Here is a 21,786-nt window from a genome sequence, read left to right as displayed (position 1 = left end):
AAGACCTGAATCACAGTCCCAATAGCTTCGTAGCTGCTGCCCAAGGTATACTATTGTTAAGAATTCAGGGACTTGCATGGAGGACCCCCAGTTCCAGATTGAGGCTGTAACACCAGGGGCTCGGTATGGATCCATGCATCTCAGGCGATAGGCGCTTGCTTGTTGGGCGTCTATTACATTGCATCCATTGTGTAGTGGAAGGTAACAAGAACAGAAGTGCCCTGCAAACCCAAACCTTCTCATAGTCTAGGCCTGACGAATACCTGATCCATCCCTAAAACGATGCTAGAATTAAATGGATGGACACGCCACCCATGACATACAGTTTGCCAATCAACCAGTCAAGAAAAGCCCAAAGGTCGCTCGGGTACATGTTGCGGACAGTCAGGTACACAGGACACCGCCCCCAGGGTCCGCCCTCCCCCACCAGTACCTGCCCAGGTCCCTGAGTAGCACCCAGCCAGGTATGGGTACGGGAAGCTACTAATGGAGCCCCCATGGAACCTACTGCCGCTCATAAAGTTACGGCAGCCCAGCGCTACCGTCCATCCTCGTCTCCTTTCAGCTTCTGACATCCATCATACTCCTTTCTTCTTCTCTTTCCTCTTCACTAACACGAATACTCATCTCGACAACTAACCGATTTTTACTTCACTTTCAACCTTGTTAACAAAATTCGACATGAAGAAGTTTGGCTTTGGAAAGAAAGGCGATGATGGCGACGACGCCAGCCGCCACGCCCTATTCGGTCGCAAAAAGTCGTCTCAGTCTGCATCTTCCGAAAACCCCTACGCCAAACAAGGCGGCAAAGATCCCTACGCCGATGATGCGAAGTACGCCAACGTGACTCCTTACCAGCAAGCCCGCGCTGGTCTAGGCAATGCCCCTTCCCCCGGCCCCGGTCCTCAAGCCGCCAACTCTTACGGCGCTCCTCCTCCTGCCCAAGGAGGCTATAACTCTCAGCCCCCAAGTGGTTATGGCGCTGACCGATACGGATCCGGTGGTGGTTATGGTGGAAACCGATATGGTGATGCTCCTTCGCAGAACCGCCCTGCTGCACCTACTGGTGCAAGAGGTCCCGGTGGTTATGGTGGATTCGGGCCTAGCGAGCCTGACAACAACCGCGATGATCTTTTTGCCGGCGCTCAGGAACGCCAGGCACAAAAGCAGCAGCCTGGCAGCAACGGTCCACAATCGGGGGCTGCTGGTGGCTCTTACGGTGGTTACGGCGAGGAGCGCGAATTGACTGCCGAGGAACAGGAAGAAGCTGAATACCAATCTATCCTTGCGGAGAAGCGACAGCTCCAGCAGGAGAGTGCCTCTTCGGTCAACCGCTCGGTACAGATGGCTCGCCAAGCCAACGAAGTTGGTCGTGCCACCCTCGCTCGTCTAGGAGCTCAGGGAGAACGACTCAACAATACCGAAAAGCATCTCGATCTGGCTGCCAACCAGAACAAAATTGCCCAGGATCGAGCTGCCGAGCTCAAGACACTCAACGGTAGCATGTTTGCCGTTCACGTCAGCAACCCGTTCACCTCCAAGCAGCGTAAAGCCAAGGCGGACGAGGATGTTATGAATCGCCACAGGTCGGAAAGAGAACAACGGGAAGCTACACGCCGTGATGGCTTCCAAGCCAATCAGCGTATGGAGAACAACTTCAAAGACGTGAACGCTGCTGCTCGACCACGACAACAACCACGCAAGAAGGATTACGGAAAGTTCAACTTGGAAGATGAAGAAGGAGCCGACGAACTCGAGGACCAGATCGACGATGGTATCAACGAACTTGAGGGCCAGGTGTCCATGATGAACATGGTCGGCCGAGCTATTGGAAAGGAGGTTGACACGCAGAATAAGCAGATCGATCGTATTATGGATAAGGCAAGTCACTTCTTGTTTCAACCAGTCTGGATACATTGCTAACCTCGAGGACAGAGCGATCGTGTTGATGATGCTACGAGAATGAACCGAGAACGCCTGGCCCGTATCAAGTAGAATGGGCACATACAATATCATGGAACATGGAAACGTTTTTGATTTAGGAAGGATGAGCGACGGTTTAATTTGCCAATCCGAGGTATCTACACCGCAAAATGGCAGGTCTAGTTTTGGCCTGGTCTTGGACTGTAACCTGTGTCAAGTACGAATAACTGCGCTCTGGGAGCATTGTATGAGATGTGAATATGCAAATGAATTGGGCATCATTCAAATTTGACTGATGATTTTAACTTTTTTACCCTAGAAGCTTTAGTAATACAAGATTGACGTTTGTTAATGTTATACTTTTTAAGACCGAGGAACTTATTGTAAAGTCTTTTAAATAGAAGGAAACCGCATTCATGATAGACATGTATATGTGCTAGTGTGTACAGTGTGTGGTCATCATAACACTGTTGACTCACTTAAACATGCATGAAATTTTCCAGAGTAAAAAGCTACCCCAGCTACAATGAACCTGTAAGAGCGCGAGCAACTATAAACATGATGGCGACCGACAATAATTCTGGACCTCCGGCTAAGAAGCGAAAGACAAAGTCAAAGGATCCGAATGCTCTGACCGTCGGAGGAAAAGTCATTTCTTTAGAGGGTTACCTTACAGCGCCCCCCAAGCCTAAAGAAGCTGAAGCAAAGATATCGGAAACAACAGACAGCGAGACCCCAACAACAACAACAGCGGCCACCATACCAGAGAGGAAGAAGGAAATTACACAGCAAAGGCCAACCAAAAACCCAAATGACCGCCGAGTCAAAGACCGTTACAATGAAAAACCACGGAGTCGAGAAGACCCGAAACTGCTTAAAACTCGCAAGCAGCTTCCCATCTGGCAGTATCGCGAGGACATCCAGCAGGCGCTGCGGAACAACAGCGATGTTCTTGTCCTAGTTGGTGAGACAGGTTCCGGCAAAAGTACACAGGTCCCTCAGTTCCTCTACCAGGAGCCCTGGTGCAGGCGGCAAAGGATCAAGCTCGCTGGATCGGACGAAGAAATTTCAGTTGGGGGCACGGTTGCTATCACTCAACCTCGACGAGTCGCCGCAACGACACTAGCCCATCGAGTCGCTCAGGAAGCCGGTACTCCGTTAGGAAAGGGGCGACTAGATGGTTTGGTTGGTTATTCAGTTCGATTCGACCATCAAGTACCCAAGGGTTCGCGGATCAAGTTCTTGACTGAGGGTATGCTGCTCCAGGAACTGCTGCGAGACCCTAATCTCAAGCACTATAGCGCTATTGTGGTTGACGAAATCCACGAGCGGAGTCTTGATGTTGATCTCCTGGTCGGTTTTCTAAAGCAGATTCTCGCTAGCGATCTGTCTGGTCGCGGCGGTATTCCTCTCAAGGTCATCATCATGAGTGCAACAGCAGATGTGGAGGGCATCCAGGAGTTCTTCAAAGACGTTCGCCCTAAGACGCAAGACGAGAATCTGCTCCAGGTTCTCAAGATCAAAGGACGGCAATACCCGGTAACGGTTCACCATGAGCCGAAGCCAGTAGCTGATCTTCAGGACGCGCTTCTTACAACGATATACAAAATTCACTTGCAAGAACAACTTCCAGGAGACATCCTTGCTTTCCTAACAGGTCAAGAAGAGATCGAGGTGGCGCAAAAATTAATCGAAGAATACGCGGCAACGCTGGCATCAGACGTCCCCAAGATCAAGGTCTTCCCGCTGTACGGTCAATTATCGATGGATGCACAACGCGAGGCGTTCCTGCCCGTCAAGGCGTCATTTACTCGAAAGATCGTGTTGGCAACAAACATTGCCGAGACATCAGTCACTGTACCTGGAGTCAGATACGTGGTGGACTGTGGAAAAGCCAAGGTGAAGCAATACCGAGCTCGTCTTGGTATGGAATCTCTCCTTGCCAAACCCATCTCAAAGTCATCTGCTATCCAGCGAACTGGTCGAGCTGGTCGTGAAGGCCCAGGTAAATGTTTCCGCCTGTACCCGGAAACAGCGTTCAAGACACTGCAAGATTCTGACCTTCCGGAAATTCTTCGCAATGACGTCCTGGGAGCAGTCTTGACCATGAAAGCACGAGGAATCCAAGATGTTCTGGCGTTTCCTCTTATGGATCCTCCAGAAACAGAAGCAATCGAGAAGGCGCTGATTCACTTGCACTTCCTTGGTGCTCTGAACGATGATGGCACCATCACCAAGACTGGTGAAACAATGGCCCGTTTCCCTATCTCTGCGCCTCTGGGAGCCGTGCTACTTGCTTCTGCTAGTCCCGAATTTGACTGCGTGGTTGAAGCAATCGACATTATTTCCTGCATCACATCTGGCGAAGACATCTTTTTGAGTATACAGTCTGAGGAGGCACAGGAAGAGGTCGAGACCTTTAGAAAGGAGCTTCAGCGCCGCGAGGGAGACATCATTACGTATCTTACCACCATTCAGCAGTACACCGCCGAGAACGCAGACAGAGTGAATTGGTGCAAGCAACGGAAGATCAACATGCGAAACATGAGACAGGCTCTGAACATCCGAAGGCAGCTTCGCGGCATGTGTCTCAAGGAGAAGCTTTTGGATGAAGCTCCACCAGCTGATCCCCAGCCATTTATTCCAATCTCGCCAGAACGCGCCGAGCAAGTCCTCAAGTGCTTCATGCGAGGCTTTGCTCTGAAGACTGCAATGCTAGCTCCCGACAGTAGTTACGTCACGGTTCAGGGCAAGCACGTTGTAGCTATTCATCCCGCCAGCATGTTGCATGGACAAAAGAAGGAGGCCATCATGTTCTTAGAGCACGTTTATACTAATAAGAACTACGCCAAAAAGGTCAGCGCCATTCAGGCAGTATGGATTGCGGAGGCATTGGAGGGGAAATAATTTGACAGTCGGATGCTAGACATTTCATAAGAATACATGATAGATAGCTGTGTGTCATCTGCGAAAGCATAGGGAGATATACAAAGGCCTTTCCGACTCCTTATTCATTAATAGTATCCCGTTACCCATATCAACCATTTACTAAGGTCTACATTATGATATGCCGTCGGGGAATTGATTATGCATGCAAATGCCTATTGAAATTCAAGGTAAAAGATTTGCTTGGTCTAGTTGTACAATGTATGTCTACAGCATGCTGTATAGTATCCAGGCGTCTATGATTCCTGCTCGCCACCCTCTTTGCCCCTGTTTTGAATAGCTTGCATCAACTCATATAGTTGCTGTATTTGCTCATCTTTCATGTAATTAGTAACAGGTCCGCAAGATGATACTCAACCATAGGTACTCACCACTCATCTTCGAGAGCTTCTGCTCATCTAACTTATCACCTACCCACTGGTCACCCTCAATCTTTTGCGCATACATCTGCCACTCTGTCAAGAACCCAATCTGTTCTTCGAGTCAGCACGTTTCTCTTCATAATCCCTCCTCAAATTGACATACCAGATGAGCCGGGTTATCCACCTTTCTATGCGCCCTGAACTCAGCCTTGATGTACTCGTCTCCGAGGATTCTCATCTCAGGTGGTAAATGCTTGCGGTGAGCACGTAGGAGTCGTCGGTACAAGGGAATAGGAGGGAGAAGAGCCATGGGGTTTGGCTTCAGACCACGCTGAGTACTGGTGGCTGATGCCAACCTCAAAAGGGACGGACGCATTGTGAACTAACAGTAAAGGCAGCCCCTGTGGTGTCCTTTTATAATGAGAATGTAAGAAAAGTCCCAATCGTAGTGATGTTGGCAGCGGGAGGAGAATGAATTATCGAGATGGACAACGGGTAGAATCGCGAGAGTCGATGAGATTCTCAAAGACAGTGTCCGGCACATTACCACTCAGTCACTAACTTGTCGCCCCTACGCCCCACTACACTTAGTGCACAGTGCACACACTCACAACTTTTTGCCATTACCGTCTTCACAAGTGAGAGAAAACATATACGAATAAAAACCATTCGCCATGTCCTTCTCATTTGGCTTCGCAGGCGACGATATTTCTGACGACGAGCAGAACTCCTCGACTGTCAAGCCAACAGCCCCAGCTCCTGCGGCTACTAACAGTGCATTTCCTGTCGCAGGAAAACCTCAGCTTCCACCAACTCTCCACCAACTATCTGATCTTCTCGCCCAGCAGCCGTCCAAGATCGCCTACAGTCTTCTTGATGTTAAGCTTGACGATGGAACTAGTGTTCAGTTGCCGCGGAGAGAGCTGTGGGATGTGAGGGTACAGCTGATGGCTGAGGAGGAGAATCTCGCTGGAGCGCAGTCCGAGGGCCTGGGTAGTCATGATGTGAAAACGGGGGTTTATGAGGGTGGCTTCAAGAGTTGGGAGAGCAGTGTTGACCTTGTAAAAGTTCTGGCTGCGAACAAGGCTATCTCAACGTTGGAACAGAAGCCTTTTCGAGTTATGGAGGTAAGTGGAGAGAGGTCAATGGATGCAGTATAATATGTCTAACTCTATACCGACAGCTTGGATGTGGAACTGCGTTACCATCTCTGGCCGTCTTTCAATGGGCCATGACCTCAAATTCAGAAAGGAAGCCTCTGTCTCTCATCTTGGCAGACTACAACCCTTCAGTCCTCCAACTGGTCACTCTTCCCAATTTCATTCTCTCCTGGGCTCTTAATAACACTCAGCTACCCGCTCTTCAAGAAGCCTTCTCAATCGAGGGTGAAGTCGAGCTTGGTCCTGATGTCCTTGCAGCTTTTCAACAGTCCCTCCAAGAATCAAACATCACACTTTCTTTTATGTCCGGTGCATGGTCACAAGAGTTTGTAGATCTCCTCTACACTCTACCTTCAGGCAATGGTCAGCCAAACGCTACCTTGATTTTGGGTGCCGAGACGATCTATTCGCCGTTTGCTCTCCAAGCTTTCCTTGAGACTCTCTTCTTGATCCTAGAAAGGGAGCTAGATACTGAGGGCAGCCAAGCAGGCGCCTATATTGGCGCAAAACGCTTATACTTTGGCGTTGGCGGTTCGCTTGATGATTTCATTGACAAGGCACGTCAGAAAGGCGCCAAGGTAGAGCAACTGAGAGAAGAGGCGGAGGGGGTCAGGCGTGGTGTTGTCGAATGCGTCCTCGGGCCTACGTAACATCCCATGAGAATGCCAAATAGAAGAATAATTAAACACTTGAAGCAATCAGAGTATATTCCTAGTTTCCGCTCTTTCAACCAAAGGCTTAGATACTAGCTACTCGTAATATGGGTATATGCCATCCCGTTTAACGCCGGTGCTCGTCCATCATATCAAGTGCATGTTACTTTCAAAGCACTCGACCCCATCCTATCAAAACCCCATAGTGGCCAAGGCTACTTGCTCTTTTTGAATTTCTCAGCGCATACCGGGCAGTACCACGTCCCATTAGGCTCGCTTTTGAGACCGACGCAGGACCAGTGGAACCACTCGTAAGGACAATTGTCATTGTCGCATGCAACCATATCGCCGTAGCTAACGTTATGGCACAAGCAATATTTTTTGTCGTCACCAGCCTCTTCATCGTCTTCATCAGCATCCCCAACGATGTCATCGCCGTCCATATCTTTGCCGTCGGCCACAGGCGTACCCCTTGACCGACCGTCTGCGCCCTCTTCTTCTTCCCCACTACCGCTGTCGACATCCGAAAGCTCACTATCATTCGTTGCCGCAGGGGAGTTTCGGTTCGAAGCCTTCTTTACTCGCGATAGATTCGACTTATTGGGCATCTTCTTTCTTGCTCCGCCAGTCGGTGTGCCTCGGCGCCCGCTCACTGTTCCTGCTGACTTGACAGAGCCAGCTCTGGGACCTGCACTACCTGCCCTCGCCAGCCCTGCTCCTCCAGGTGCGCCTCCCTTAGGGGTACCTGGACCGAGCGAAGAGTGCCTTGCCAAACCACTAGACGCAGTTGGCAAAGTACCCAGGGCAGGATTTATACGGGGAGCCCGCTTCGTTGCAGGCCCTGCAGACCCCTCTCTTTGTCTATTCAGGATTATGCTGGCCGCAGGTGTTGCAGGGGCGGATGCTGCATGCTGCTGCGCCTGTGCGTGTCGGACGTTTGGGTGATTGGGAAGCCGAGCGAGTGTGGGATTTGAAGAGGTTTGCGCCGCGGCGGCAAGAGGAGTAGATGGGCCAGCGGCAGTCGTCATGTGGCTCGCTGGGTTGATGGCGCGGATCGAGGGAGCGGTATGGTTTGCGGCACTTGGTCGGAGCAAGGACGGGACCTCATCGGGGTCAGTAAAGCCAGGCTCGGCTCTGTCGTAGAGCTGCTTTATCTGAGAGTCCAAGTTTCGTAGATGCTTGTCCATTAGGAGCTGCATCTTCTGGTGTAGAACGATCTTTTCCTGCGACAGCTGATCTGCTCGGGCATAGTTCTCGCGAACCTGGGCTCGAAGAAGTTCCTCCTTAGGGTTTGGCTCGTGGCTTCCGTTGGTCTTGATCCATTTTTGAATCTTGCCGTCGCGATCCTCGATTATACGCACGCATTCGTTGTATTGGCGGTCTTTGTCGGCAACCTCGTTTTGGACGAATTGGATCTCTTCGGGGAGATTTTGGACTCGATTGATCCAATCTTCGAGGATTATGCCGGGATCGAGGGGCTCGGCTTGAGGCATCCTCTTGACGAAGTCGATGGACAAATCGTCTCTAGGCATGATTATTAACGATGAGAATGCGGCGCGATAAGAGCTAAAAGAGAAATGTGGTTGCGACAAAGTCGAAGCCCTCAAGAACTGTTCGACAGATGGTGCTAAACCGTCAGGCCAGTGAACGTATGAATTTATATGTGAACGTATGCAGAGAAGAATTATGACCAGGCATGCAAATGAGACGATCCGAAAGGTGGATTAGTCTATTCTTAGTCAAATCAAGACAAAAGACAGGAAGGGTAGGCCAAGAACGAAGACAAGGAGTGATTTTTTGGGAGATGCGAGGCAGGTGGTCCCATACAGTGGACGCGAATTTCCGAGGCCAAACGGCAGAGGAAAAGAAAGGGCAGGGGCAGGGGGGAAGTATTTGGCCGTCGCAAGCAACCCCAAAAGCAAAACGCAAAAGCAATGATAGGTTTTTTTCGGCTCAAGATCAGATCCGGGTTCAGATTCAGATTCAGATTCAAAGAAGAACGCAGAGAGCAATCAGCATGAATGACTCGGCTCAGCTCACCTCAATACCCACTTGCTCTCGCTTGTGCCTTCTGTTTGAGATGATCTTGGGTTGGACTTTACAACCGTACAAGTCGCGGTGCTCAGTCACCACAACTCAGCTCAACTAAAGTCAAGAGAATATGTACAAGAAGCAACCTCGGATTGATGCTTGTTCTCTTTCGGGGGAGCGCTTTCTTTGAATACGATAGGATGAAGAAGAAGGAAAAGGTGGAGGCATGAGGTTGGTGTAAGTTTTGTAATAGTAAGGCAGCGACCTAAAGAGGTCAAGTGACGTCTAATTTGTTCCAGCACCGCCACATGCTGCAGCCACAAGTCGTATAGGCTGGAATTTACTAGACTTTATATGGTGTAGATAGATAGATCAAGATAAACCACCTAAAGTGGTGGAATCTAGAGGTGGTTCCTGGCAGCTTCCATCTAACAACAAGTCTCTGAAGTTGAAAAGTAACGGTTTCAGAGCCGGAACATTGTTTGCTTCAGTGGCTCTACTTATCAGTCTGCTAAGGTTAGTAGGCACTCCCCACATTACAGTGACCAAGCCCGACTCCAGCGCATCTACTAGCCTAAACGTACTAAGGTTAGTAGTTAGTAGCTTAGGTAGAGCTGCCGCTTGCATTTGTCATTTTCGACTTCAGACATCTGAAGCCATTGATTTTACCAGCTACAACAACTTAACTCACACGACTCAACCACCAACTCCCTTCACGAGCGTCGCCCATTAGCAACACCTTACTGCACATATTCTTTTCCATTGAACTCTTACAAAATTATATTGCAAGACTTATTCTCTAACACACTGGGCTTACAAAACTAACTTGCCTAGTCGCCCACTCATCCATCCATCACCCAGCTGCGTCGCATAAGATATTTCTACCGAGGGATCACTCCTCATACTCCCGTAGCAATGGATATAGACTCCTACAGGTATCGGGTGCCAAAACCCAACTATCTTCCACACATACCAGACGATGATCGCGATAATTCTCTTGTGGAAGAGTACTCCAACACTCCGCTCGGCTTAGCCAGTGAGATGGACAATGCCAAATTCTACAACAAATGCAAACGTCTCGCCGAAGAATCTGGCATCGCCCGGCCCAAGGGATACAATGTATCCTTCCACTGTAACCCGGACATCGAGGAACATCACTTTGGTGTCACTCATCCTATGAAACCCTGGCGGTTAACGCTTTCCAAGAGCCTCATTTACTCTTACGGCATGTCTTTTGCCATGGACAATTATATCTCGAGGTCGGCTACGTACGAGGAACTCAACGAGTTTCACTCTTCGGACTATTTGGACTTCCTCGGCACAGTTTTGCCTGAGCCAGTACCCCGAGACCTCGAGAATCAAGGAGTCGACCTGAAGTTCAACCTGGGTGGATCTGACTGTCCCCTCTTTGATGGCCTCTTCAACTATTGTTCTTTGTCAGCTGGCGGGTCTCTTGACGCAGCCAGAAAGATTTGCTCAAAGCAGTCTGATATCGCCATCTCTTGGGGTGGCGGCCTTCACCACGCCAAGAGATCTGAAGCGTCCGGGTTTTGCTATATCAATGATATCGTTATTGCTATTCTCCAACTCCTTCGCCATTTTCCCCGAGTCCTGTACATCGACATTGATGTTCATCACGGCGACGGAGTGGAAGAAGCCTTCTTCTCGACCGATAGAGTCATGACTGTCTCTTTCCATAAATACGACCCAAACAACTTCTTCCCTGGTACTGGCGCTCTTGATGACAACGGTCCCAAGAGCGAGCACAACCCGGGCGCTCACCACGCTTTCAATGTGCCCTTGAATGATGGTATCACTGATGAACAATACGATCATTTATTCAATACCGTGATTGGCAAGATCGTTGAAAAGTTCCGACCGGGCGCCATCGCACTGCAATGCGGTGCTGACTCTCTAGCCGGTGACCGTCTCGGTCGCTTTAACCTTCAGGTTCAAGGGCACGGAGCTTGTGTCAAGTTCTGTAAAGACATGGGTATTCCCATGATTCTTTTTGGAGGTGGCGGGTATACTCCCCGAAACGTGGCCAGGGCCTGGACATATGAGACTAGTATCGCTATCAACGCCCAGGACAAGATCAACCCCATCCTTCCAGAGCATGCCCCTTGGCGCGATCATTTCCGACAGGATACCTTGTTCCCTACTTTGGAACAAATCCTAGGTGAACCACGCGTGAACAAAAACCCTCCGAAGCGCCTGCAAGATATCGTACAACACGTCACAGAACAACTTCGCTTTGTAGAGGCAGCACCAAGCGTTCAATTCCAGACGATACCTCCCGATCTTGGTGGTGTTAGAGATGATGTCGAGGAACGGATCAAGGAGGAAAACGAAGAAAGGCGGGATGAGATCCGCAAAGCACGAGAAGCTGCAGTAGGAGCGGTAGGAACTGCAATGCAACTCTAGGGCTTTTTAACATCCGAATCATTATGTGGATAATGGTCCTGACATGGTTCCCGTATAAGCATTCAACTCATCTCCTACAGCAGAGTGTTTTGCTGCCGTCCGCTTACATATCTCTGATTTTGCCATATATTGGCCTTAAAACTGATGTTCCTTATCCTGAATGACGGCTGTTAAGCCATCAAGGTTTATGCTTAGAAACCCGGTCGTGCCCGCAAGTCTTCATTGCTCTCAATTATATCCCACAGAGAGGCTCATCCATACGATGGGCAATCTGAAGCAGGTAACTCGGCGCCAAGGTGCAACCAACCAGTGTCAGGATACTGCTAGTGTTATTTTGGGATACATTCAACTGGCTCATCACTATCTGTGTGTTTTTTCCCCACCCATGATTGTCTGGTTTACCTCTTTCAGCACGATGGGTCACATGTCTCATCCATGATATCCGTATCTCGTATTTTGTACATATTTTTTCACTCCGTACTTCAATCATCAATTTAAAGCATTCACTTGCTGTTAGCCTGGAGCAGGCGGCCAATATGGTTCCGAAATGTGAACACTTGGTCCCTTCCCTTGTGGTGCTTATGATCTCGTACGGCTACGAAGTTATTTCCTGACCATCAGACTACGATACTACCGCAAAGCCAGTGACTTGTTGATGGCAGAGTTGTATTTTCCATTTCAGGCAACTCATTCTACAATGTACATAGTATAGATTTCCCATCCGAGCCAGGACCTTTGAGTAAACTGCGGAGTATAATTGCATGCCTATCTTATATTATGAGCCTGTGGTCGTAGGGTTTCTCTGATACCGAAAGCTCTCAGTAGGTGACTGAAGGGACGGCCATTACAGATCTAAAACACTTGTCAGAGGGCAGTGTCATTACAACATGGATCGTTTTTACTATATATTTTACTAGCCAATGCCTATGGGGTTTCTTTCGTAAGTAGGTTAATCATAGGGGCCAACACTCGTATCTCGAGACAAGCTTGAAAGCGCTGAATCCAAGGGAGAACTTCGATAAAACATAATCAAAATTGGGGTTTCGGCGATGCATCGTTCCCGCATCATTGAGATATACCCGCCCTGGCCTTTTGCTGTATCTTGCGAAGCTCCATTGCTACAAAGATCACAAGTGAGACTCCTACGACCAGACCAATAACTAGAAGCATGATGTCGACGGGAACTGGGTTGCCGTTAAAGGTCTGGTGAAAGAGAACATCGAGGCCAGACTGTGAAAAGTTTAGCAGGCCAGAGAGACAGATAATAAGACCGTACACAGTTCCAAAAGTTCGGAAACCAAACACCTTGGCACTGTAGTCAGACACAGCAGTGTAGTAGAACGGACGGTACAGAACGAAGAGTACAATCCCAGCGTATGCCGCCCATTCAAACGGCAAGACGCCCAGAATACCGATGAGCGTGCCGCATGCCACAAGTGCTGACAGTACAAGAACGGTGCTGACATGGTCGAGAGCTGTTCCGATGAAAGGAATCGCAAATATACCACCAGCCGGAAGGGCAACGTCAAAGAAGGTATTCACCCTGACTGCAAGCTCTCGATCACCAAAGATAGCTTCGTACTGTGGTCGGATGGTAGCGACAAAGAAGTTGATTCGCGTCATTTGCACAACGGTGAAGAGGCAAATGAGTATGAACCAAGGGGACCGGATCTGCTCGACGACAGTGCAGTCATGGAGGACTCCCCATACCCCCGAGGCAACATGTTGTCGTTCCTTGGCTTCAACTTGGTCATCGCCCTTGGCTGATCCCAGAAGATTCTCGATGTCGTGTACCACGGCTTCGCGCCGCTCCCTTTCCTCACGACGCTCGTCACGAAGCAGGGCCGTGTGCTCGTCAATTTCCTGCTGCGTGCTCGTCGTTGAGTGGATGATGATATTGTCATCCGCCTCAGCAGCTTGGTCAACAAGTTCTCCAACCGTCTTGTAAGATTGGCCCGGCATGATTAGAATCTGACTGATAAAAATCAATATCGGGACAACTAGATACAAGAGGAAGAATCGGTGTAGGGTAAAGTCTCCATCGGTGGCGTTATATATAAGACGGTAGACAAGAAACAATGCGCTTGAGGAGTCGAATGCGCCGGTCAAAAGCGCCAAGATGAGTCCAGAGTGTCGTGGGAAAGCGTTTGAGAGCTGGAAAGACGATATATAGGTGAATGGACCTCCGAGGGCCAAAAACAGATACCCTGGGAGAAGTCCATCGAATGGTAGGGACTGGGCATAAGCCATGAGTAATGTGCCTATAGTCAAAAACAGGCATCCCAATAAACCACAGACACGAGGGCCATAGTTATCAAGGATAGCGCCGACAGGGAGAGCGGCAACGTTCGTGCCAACGGCGGCGACTGTGAACATCAGGTTCAGCCTGATCTCAACGCATGTGTTGAGCGGATCGTCAGAAACGGCGCCTGCATGACTTGTCGGGCTGCGATGGATAGTGGCCTCGCAGATATCGGAATATGCGCCTTCGAGCTTGAGGACGGGTTTGATAGCAGCATAACCAAAGACTACACAGTATCAGCCAATCGCTTTTGAGTATTCAATACAAAGCTTCGGGAAGACACTGACCTATGCCTGCAGCAAAAAGGCAGTGTACAACAGCAGCAGCAATCTGGACTGGGCTTACACGTTAGCGCTCTATGCATGTATTGCTACCATGTAAGTGACGACTTACGCAATCTCTTCCATGAAGGAACCTCAAAAGCCCCAACAGTCTCGGCAGGCTGCTCATCCGGCCTCAGCGAAGCGGTCTCAAAGTCCTGTGGCACTGGATTGAATGTCAATCGTCGAACCCTCAGACTCGCATCGCTGCCCCTTCTTTCAATAGAAGCCGCTCCATGGTGACCAGGTGGAGCCGTCAGCGTCTCGATGCTTTGGACTCGGTTCAGCGACATTTTCTCGATAGTAACGTCGGAAGTTTGAAAGAACCGTAGAGGAAGAGAAGAAGATCCAACAGACAGCTCCCAGGCCAACGCCGAGTATAAGAAAGGCTTGGACTGTATTTAAACGGGCGCTGGGTAAAACTTGTGTGGGGTCGATGACGATAGAGGCATGGGATCATGATGCGCTACCAGACGGCAAGCTGCAGTAACGCTTCTTTAGCGGCCTTGACTTACATTAGCAGGTAGATACTAGGTAGAGATTGCTGCCTATCTTTTATCATTCATTGCCTGGAGATATCCAGTGACTTGTTTTGTCACTAACAAATACGACGCTGGGCTGTAGCCAAGCCCTGTGCATCCAATATTTCCATGTTGAGCCTCCCCTTCTCTTCCGCTATTACCGGAAGCATATTCAACCGCGCCTGCTGTCTTTCCTCTACTCGTTTCATTGTCTCAGCGACCCAGACCGATTGATTGATACAAGACACAAAGTCCATTCTAGGCAGTACCTAGGTACTATTCAGCCAACATTGTTCAACAATGATAATTGCTGGATGCTGAAACCATCAGACACCGGTCGTGCCGATGATACCGCCCTTCATCTATCTAGGATGACGCTGAAGAGGGATTGGTTCGATTGAGGGTCACATGCAGCAATATCAATGCAAGATGCTTAATGTTGGTTGGCAGCCCGAGTTTAGCTAGTAGGTATGTTGTACTTGCAGCACGGCAGAGCCGGCTAAAACAAGGTATCGGCTGTGGCGTTTGGGGAATAACACACATAATGGAACGGCAAAGCATATCCTGGCCAACGACAACCATGGGCATGCATATCATGTGTAACTTAATTCATCTGGAGGCATGATCCCGTAAAGGCAAGAGAAAATTTCAATTACCAAAATCAGAAAGACACTATACACTATCCAATCCAAAGACATTACATAGACAAGTTAAGTTCTAAGAGCGGCATCTTATTCCAGGACCCAACGGCGTCGAACGTTTGATTGTCGCTGATGCTCCGAGAGATTCCTGCACCGCCCTCTCTTCGGGGTATAAAACGCCACGCGGGCTCCTCCCAATGCAAAAGTTGATCGCAATCGCTGGCTGTATTCGTTCGTCGCCATACAATGATTCAAGGCATAGTCGGTTCGTGACAAGTGCACTGTGCAAGACACAATCCATAATGCAATGTATGAAGTACGTGCTGACATATGAAATAAATCGCAAAAACAAGTACGGCTGGCAAAGGAGCCCGAGACCAAGACTGCAACCAAGATTGGTCATCGAACTGAGCTTCGGTCGCTTTCGTTATCCAGACGGTACCCAAAATATTTTAACCAGCTCAAAAGGGGGGGGGGGCCTCGCGCTCGTCCGTGACCTGCGGCCGAAAGGGCCTGAGCTCTGCCGCCCAGAATATTGACAAAGAAGTTCCAAAAACGCACATCCTACTCAAGTAAAAATTACTTTTGTTTAGAAATATCGGATAACAGCCTTGCCACCCTTGGGCATGGTGGTCTATAAAATCAGTTAGTATGAAGCTCGTTTCGCGTTGTGAGTATGACTTACGGTGCAGCCGGATCCGCCAGCGCTCCACTTTCCGTTGACATAGGAGCACTTTGTGTTGACATCTCCTGTGATCTCAATGTTGAAGTCAAGCTCGGCTGTGCTGGTGGGCAGGTTCTGGAAGATGGAGATATAGGTGTTGCCATCAGCAGCTTGGCCAACACCAAGGACAACAGGAGACCAGTTACCAGCGTCCTTACCCTTAGGGCTGTCCCAAACACAGGCGTCCTCAATGCTGTAGCCCTTCTTGTTGACATAGTACTGGGCAGAGGTGCCGGAGCCATTCCAGATATAGTACTTGTCCTGGGCGGGGTTGCAGATGTTAACGGAGCCACCAGCGGTGGCAACAGCGGGGATAACCATGTTCTCAGTTCCAGGGTAATCAGTTCGGCAAGTGACGACCTCCTCGTCGAGGTCGTTCTTGATGGAGACACCACCGACACCAGCGTCGCAGAGAGTGTCGTAGTCATCGCGGGTCAGTTCGAGCTTGCCGTTCTCGTTACAGTAGAGACCACCAACAGACTGCTTATCAGCACCCTGAGCCGAGGGCCACTGGGTCTTCTGGTAACCAGCAGGGCAGGCGTAGGAACACATAGCACCAGGAGTGCAGCCATCGCCCTTGATAGCGGTATCAATCTTGAAAATACTAGCGGCTGAAAGGGTGAAGTCAGGAACGTATTGGATACCAGACCAGCCACCGAGCTCGAGCCAGTCAAGGGCAACGGCACCGTACTCGGAGGGGAAGGTGTCACAGTCAACCTCGCCGCTCTTGAACTTCTTGTCAACGCCGGAGCTGCTGCCAGTGAAACCAGAGGTGGAGCCGCCAGTCTTGGGCTTGCTGGCCTTGGGCTTACTGGGCTTGACGACAGCGGGAGCCGAGTAGACAGGCTCGGGGGCAGCGGTAGAGGCCTCGGCGGTCTTGGATTCGTAGAATTGGGCGCCGACCTCCTTTTTGGGAGCAGAAGCCTTCTCGGGTTGGGCAGCGGGGGTCTGGGGAGCAGCTGGGGCGTCGTAGGTAGGGTTAGACTCGCCAACAATGACGAGGTTACCTCCGTTCAGACCGGCCTTGGCGGCGTTGATGTCAATTTCCTTGCCAGCAAGCTCGTAGACAGTCTCAGTGGCACCGACAACGTACTCGGTGATAACATCAGGGCTGCGCTTCTCGACCTTGGATCCAGCGTGACGGCGAGCGTGGATGTGCTGGTGGTTGTGGTGCTGGGCGGTAGCGCCGGCCGCAAGCGTGGCCGCAAGGGTGTAAGTGATGATGTTCTTCATGGTAACGGTATATAGCGTGATTCAATTATAATATCTAAGATCGTGGTTAGCTTTCCAAGGTTCAACAACTGGTGTAGTAACTTCAATGCGTCGTCATCCAGTTCCCATGGCCAGATCGAAGCAATTGTGCCATATTTGACTGCCAAGCGAACAAGATCTTGTTGTTACGGGTCTATACGCCGTTGTTGCCTTTGGTCAATGAATGTGCCGTTGTTGATTTGTTTTGCTTTTGATTCTCTGCCCTTTTTTTGCCCCTTCTCTGGTCGTGATGTTGGTTGCTATTCTGGCTGTTTTTCACCGACATTTCTAGCATCTGTATGATGCATATGTTCGGGATCGCTCATAGTTCATGTCCGTCCTTATCCTCGTGGGTGTCCATCTGGTTTCGCATGCTGCGATCGACCGCGGTTGCCTATGGGAACTCGACGACTCCTTGAAATTGGATATAAACACTAACCTGTTCCTGTAGAATGACTTGAACGCGAGATCAATCCGTCGAATAAAGTGAGTGACTGCTGTAAAAGCGAACGTGGTGAGGCAAAAAGGCCGGTAAAAACACAAAAACAATTGTATAAATGAGTGTGGAAGAGAGTGAGTAAAGATGAAACTCTCAGTAGCAAGTAAAGAGCGCACGAGGAAATCAAAAGGAACAATGCGCCTGGGGTCGACGGAGACGAAAGGGGATAAGAATGACAAGAGGCCCAGAGTCTTGACGGGGGTCCAGGGACTGGGGGAGAAGGGGGCAGACTAAGGTAAGGTAAGGAGCAGGGGGTGATTAAGTCCAAGAGAAACTAAAGCAAGGATGCAGAAGAGATTGCCATCCATGAATCCGAAAAAGCCAGGTCAGGTCGGGACATCCATTGCTATGAATGCGCACCCGGTCGTCAAAGATTAAAGCCTGGGATGCAAACAGACTCTTCGAGGTGTCGAGTAAGACATGATACCAAGTGAGAATACCAGAAAGAGTAACTTGTTCCTCCATTGGGCTAGCATCAGTTCCAGCGTCGGTACGGATACTTTGTCATGATTTCCTTGGCCCAGTAAAGGGAGTTTCTATTTAGAGACTTGTCCAAGCAGTCGAGAGTGACCGCCTCCCATGTCCAGGGGAGGCCTACGAATATTCAGGGGATAGCGGTTGTAAAGACATCGGATCAGACTGCCAGACCAACGAAAATCCAGGGGTACCTGACGAGATTGATGCGAGGCTACTGTTATGGAACTTCATGCTAGGCCATCTATTGGTACTAGTGGCCGCTAAATTTACGACTGCCCAGTACAGGGAGATTACCTGTCCAGCCCTCGTTATGATTCGATGAGAGGACTTGATCAAGGTCCATCTCTGTACCCCCTCGCTAACCAACATCAACATATCGGATGTTCCTTCCTCGGTATCCGCAGTTCAATTGGTTCTGGACAATGCTTCCATTTCAATTTCAGGAACCAGGCACAGTCAGAGACACCTGCCAAAACGAGTCACGCACCCTTCCTGCCAAAAGATCACAACCTTATTACAAAGACAAAGGAAGGATCAATGCATTCATTTGTTTATTTATCGCTCATAGAACCTGCTGCCTCATTGCTGGAAATGTTCCAGAAATTGATAGGATCGACGGTTATATCCTGACTGCCTCCATATTACCCGCGCTGAGAAAGGTGCAGCTTACAGAGTACTAAGTTAGTACGTATATATCTCACATTCGCTCTCTTCCACCTGAGACGATATCAAGGTTTTCCAAGACAATTTGCACCTGTCGGTGATAACCAGTCTCTTTTTTGGTTCCTTGGCCCGTCGCTGGTTGCATACGCCTTACGTACCACCCATGGCTGAGCACATATTGAAGGCTTTGTTTGTTTGTGTGTGGAGGTGAATGCATTGTCATTTGTATCAGCTCATTTGCCTGGCGCTGTTGTTGTCCAGTCGTCGTCATGCCATAAATTGCGATGAGCAGATCCCCGTCTTTTGAACTCTTTTAGACCAGCGAGCTTCCAGCTTTAGACACGATTAGTCCCTTGCTAGAGGGATCTATTACTATTTTGCTTGCGACGACGACGACACAGTCTATACCGCTACTCTCTCATCACTATCACAACAACCGGCCCTTTGAACAAATAGAACCACACGATACGGTACTTCGTACAGTAGCGGGGGTACTACGTACCACGCATCAGGCACAGGCCCCCTTTTACACTGTCTAAGCACGGATTGTCAGATACTTGGCTTTCAGCCTGTTTAAAACTGGTGCGTCTTGGCCATGTAGCTTTTGCTCAGTTGATTGTCTTTCATGTGTGCGCGCTATCGATCAAGCGTTGGCCAGATCTGCCATTCATCATGGGCGAAATGAACAAGAGTCTCTATCATTATTAGTCCAAGTCCCGTTGCTTACGAATCTCATTACACCACGGACACACAGACTCAGCACATATCACAGGGAAGAAGATCCAACAGGCACTGGGCCGAGATATTAATACAAGCCAACCTTAGCAAGGTGCGGAGATTCGACATCCGCCAGTTCTGCTTATTATGCGGATACAGAAAGCTTCATCTATCCAGGTTATTCAGGGGAAACTCACATTAGCGAAAACCCCTAGCTGCATTTGCTTCCGGATATTAGCTCGCACCGCTGATTTACAGTATACCGGACAGCTGTGCTACCTTGTTGTGGCTAGCTCTAATGAACACAGAGTTCGTCTGGCTGGCCGTTAGTTGTTTCGAGGTCGAGAATAAAAGCAAAGCCAATCATAGCAACGAGCCGTACTCTGTACTAACAGACTCATCTCGATTGATAGCCGCCAACAATAAGCATGATCTTCGTTTTAGTACGGATATGATCTACGGGCACCTCCTATTGCCGTTGACAATGCCTGTCTGTCTTCATCGTTACAATTAGCAAATGTTTAATGAGGCTCGATAGCAAACTCAAACATTTATGATTCAGATTCATATCAGTAGTCTTATGATACTTACTCGCTCGCCCACGATCAACCGCATTCTCAGCGTCTGAACAGATCTATTCTGCCTCCACTCCAGACATAACCTAATAACATCGAGATCGGGTCGGCATCACCGTTTCTTGCCCATGATACAGGGGATTCGCCCAGGCATCATTGAAAGCGAGAACGCTAATCTAACCACACATATCTTGATTGTTGATCTCTCGCCGCCGGGTGGGTTGGTTCTTACTTGTTTCTCCTGACTCTTGCAAAACTAAAGGTCCAAAAGAAACATATTCATTGTTTCTTATTAATCATTGTTTTCTCTTCTTTGTCCTTCACGCCAATGATGCCATCTTTAGCAGCCGCTCGAGTCTCGGCCAGACTTACCGCTCTATATACAGGCATGATTCTTTGTTTATCAATTAGCAAAACAACAAGTTATTCGTCCATGGTTCTCCTTTCTCATCTCTCCACTTTTTTCTATTGTTGTCCCTTGCGTTAACTAGATCGGTTCTCGATTCATGCCACCATCCGTCTGATTGATATTTCCGGCTCGGAAGCACACGTCAGCTCTCTTGAATAGGCTACTTGTGGTTGACTTGACCGCCGCCACATTGTTTCATTTTGTCGCAGTGACAAGTAGTTAATTCCGTGCCGCGTGGACTAAGAATATGAGACAATAGCGTATATGGAAACAACCATGTGATGCTATCAATCTCTTCATTTTCCAATGTTCAATGTCAGTTGCATCACCGCGGACCGGCATGTTGCCCAGTATCGTTTAGCAGACGCGAGACCGGCAATCTAGACCAACCAAATCGTATCTGATGTTGTTTCAATGTTGCAAATTTACGCTCATTTTTTGTTGCTGAAGCGTACTACAACCGAATTCTAAACGGCTCAGTCCTGTCACAAGATACTGCTCTAACGCCGGTTGATAGTCGAGATCGAGGTCTTACTTAGTCATAGGACAGTTTCACTGCCTGTCTATATATATAGCTATTACCCTAATATTGCTCTAGGATAGAGAATGATGGTCTTACCGGATTGTTTCCTTGCATGTTGTCAATTTCTTTGTGCGTCTTGTGGTGGTGCTGGCAGTGGTCTGGATGTAGTCCGTTTAGACGAGTCGATCCTGTACATTTTCTGTAAACCAAATAGATAAAGACAGGTAACAAAATCCTTTCAGATACTGCAAAATTATATAATAAGTTTGCAGTAAAGAAAGGACTGTTGCTTTACTATTGGACAACTTGTATCTACTTTCTAAATGGCACACAACATACCCTATACATGTACTTGTCAAATGTGAGACTATACTGACAGCTCGATTCAGATCTACTAAACTCTTCAGGTTGAGACTTTGAAGCGGATAAGGATATATTTCAGGCCTGAACTACTCTGCGTGTTTCCGATTGTTCAATGACACATATGCACGATGTCGGGAATCGCCAGTGATATGGCCTACCAGCAGTAACTGGGAAGGGTACGAAACATTTTCAACAAATGATATTGGTGGACTGACGAGACGAACACTGAACTTGGATAGACAACTAATCAAATGTTGAAACAGCCACCAAGACGTTGATGCGAATCAGATGGGAGAATGTGA

At 49.0% G+C, this 21,786-nt stretch overlaps 8 protein-coding genes across 8 annotated transcripts; 4 read left to right on the top strand and 4 right to left on the bottom strand.

Moving 5' to 3' along the window:
* Positions 1 to 681: 681 nt before the first annotated feature.
* On the top strand, positions 682 to 1,923 carry FPSE_11526 (uncharacterized protein; the record flags this gene model as incomplete). The annotated part of the gene is made up of 1 exon (XM_009264643.1): positions 682 to 1,923. One exon carries the CDS (start codon positions 682 to 684, stop codon positions 1,921 to 1,923), a length of 1,242 nt encoding a protein of 413 aa, XP_009262918.1.
* Positions 1,924 to 2,481: 558 nt separating this feature from the next.
* Positions 2,482 to 4,830, top strand: FPSE_11525 (uncharacterized protein; the record flags this gene model as incomplete). Its single annotated transcript, XM_009264642.1, has 1 exon — positions 2,482 to 4,830. The coding sequence occupies one exon, from the start codon at positions 2,482 to 2,484 to the stop codon at positions 4,828 to 4,830; it is 2,349 nt and encodes a 782-aa protein (XP_009262917.1).
* A 275-nt stretch (positions 4,831 to 5,105) lies between these two features.
* On the bottom strand, positions 5,106 to 5,607 carry FPSE_11524 (uncharacterized protein; the record flags this gene model as incomplete). The annotated part of the gene is made up of 3 exons (XM_009264641.1): positions 5,106 to 5,185; positions 5,241 to 5,340; positions 5,395 to 5,607. The coding sequence occupies 3 exons, from the start codon at positions 5,605 to 5,607 to the stop codon at positions 5,106 to 5,108; spliced, it is 393 nt and encodes a 130-aa protein (XP_009262916.1).
* A 298-nt stretch (positions 5,608 to 5,905) lies between these two features.
* FPSE_11523 (uncharacterized protein) lies at positions 5,906 to 7,041 on the top strand (the record flags this gene model as incomplete). Its single annotated transcript, XM_009264640.1, has 2 exons — positions 5,906 to 6,358; positions 6,415 to 7,041. The coding sequence occupies 2 exons, from the start codon at positions 5,906 to 5,908 to the stop codon at positions 7,039 to 7,041; spliced, it is 1,080 nt and encodes a 359-aa protein (XP_009262915.1).
* Positions 7,042 to 7,259: 218 nt separating this feature from the next.
* FPSE_11522 (uncharacterized protein) lies at positions 7,260 to 8,576 on the bottom strand (the record flags this gene model as incomplete). The annotated part of the gene is made up of 1 exon (XM_009264639.1): positions 7,260 to 8,576. The coding sequence occupies one exon, from the start codon at positions 8,574 to 8,576 to the stop codon at positions 7,260 to 7,262; it is 1,317 nt and encodes a 438-aa protein (XP_009262914.1).
* Positions 8,577 to 9,990: 1,414 nt separating this feature from the next.
* FPSE_11521 (uncharacterized protein) lies at positions 9,991 to 11,499 on the top strand (the record flags this gene model as incomplete). The annotated part of the gene is made up of 1 exon (XM_009264638.1): positions 9,991 to 11,499. The coding sequence occupies one exon, from the start codon at positions 9,991 to 9,993 to the stop codon at positions 11,497 to 11,499; it is 1,509 nt and encodes a 502-aa protein (XP_009262913.1).
* Positions 11,500 to 12,564: 1,065 nt separating this feature from the next.
* FPSE_11520 (uncharacterized protein) lies at positions 12,565 to 14,414 on the bottom strand (the record flags this gene model as incomplete). The annotated part of the gene is made up of 3 exons (XM_009264637.1): positions 12,565 to 14,027; positions 14,089 to 14,136; positions 14,195 to 14,414. The coding sequence occupies 3 exons, from the start codon at positions 14,412 to 14,414 to the stop codon at positions 12,565 to 12,567; spliced, it is 1,731 nt and encodes a 576-aa protein (XP_009262912.1).
* A 1,458-nt stretch (positions 14,415 to 15,872) lies between these two features.
* On the bottom strand, positions 15,873 to 17,240 carry FPSE_11519 (uncharacterized protein; the record flags this gene model as incomplete). Its single annotated transcript, XM_009264636.1, has 2 exons — positions 15,873 to 15,917; positions 15,969 to 17,240. The coding sequence occupies 2 exons, from the start codon at positions 17,238 to 17,240 to the stop codon at positions 15,873 to 15,875; spliced, it is 1,317 nt and encodes a 438-aa protein (XP_009262911.1).
* Positions 17,241 to 21,786: the final 4,546 nt, after the last annotated feature.

Source organism: Fusarium pseudograminearum, chromosome 1 (genome assembly GCF_000303195.2).
Source record: "Fusarium pseudograminearum CS3096 chromosome 1, whole genome shotgun sequence".
Classification (NCBI taxonomy): Eukaryota; Fungi; Ascomycota; class Sordariomycetes; order Hypocreales; family Nectriaceae; genus Fusarium; species Fusarium pseudograminearum.
The sequence above is the reverse complement of the archived record's forward strand: the minus strand, read 5'-3'. Positions and strand labels throughout refer to the sequence as shown.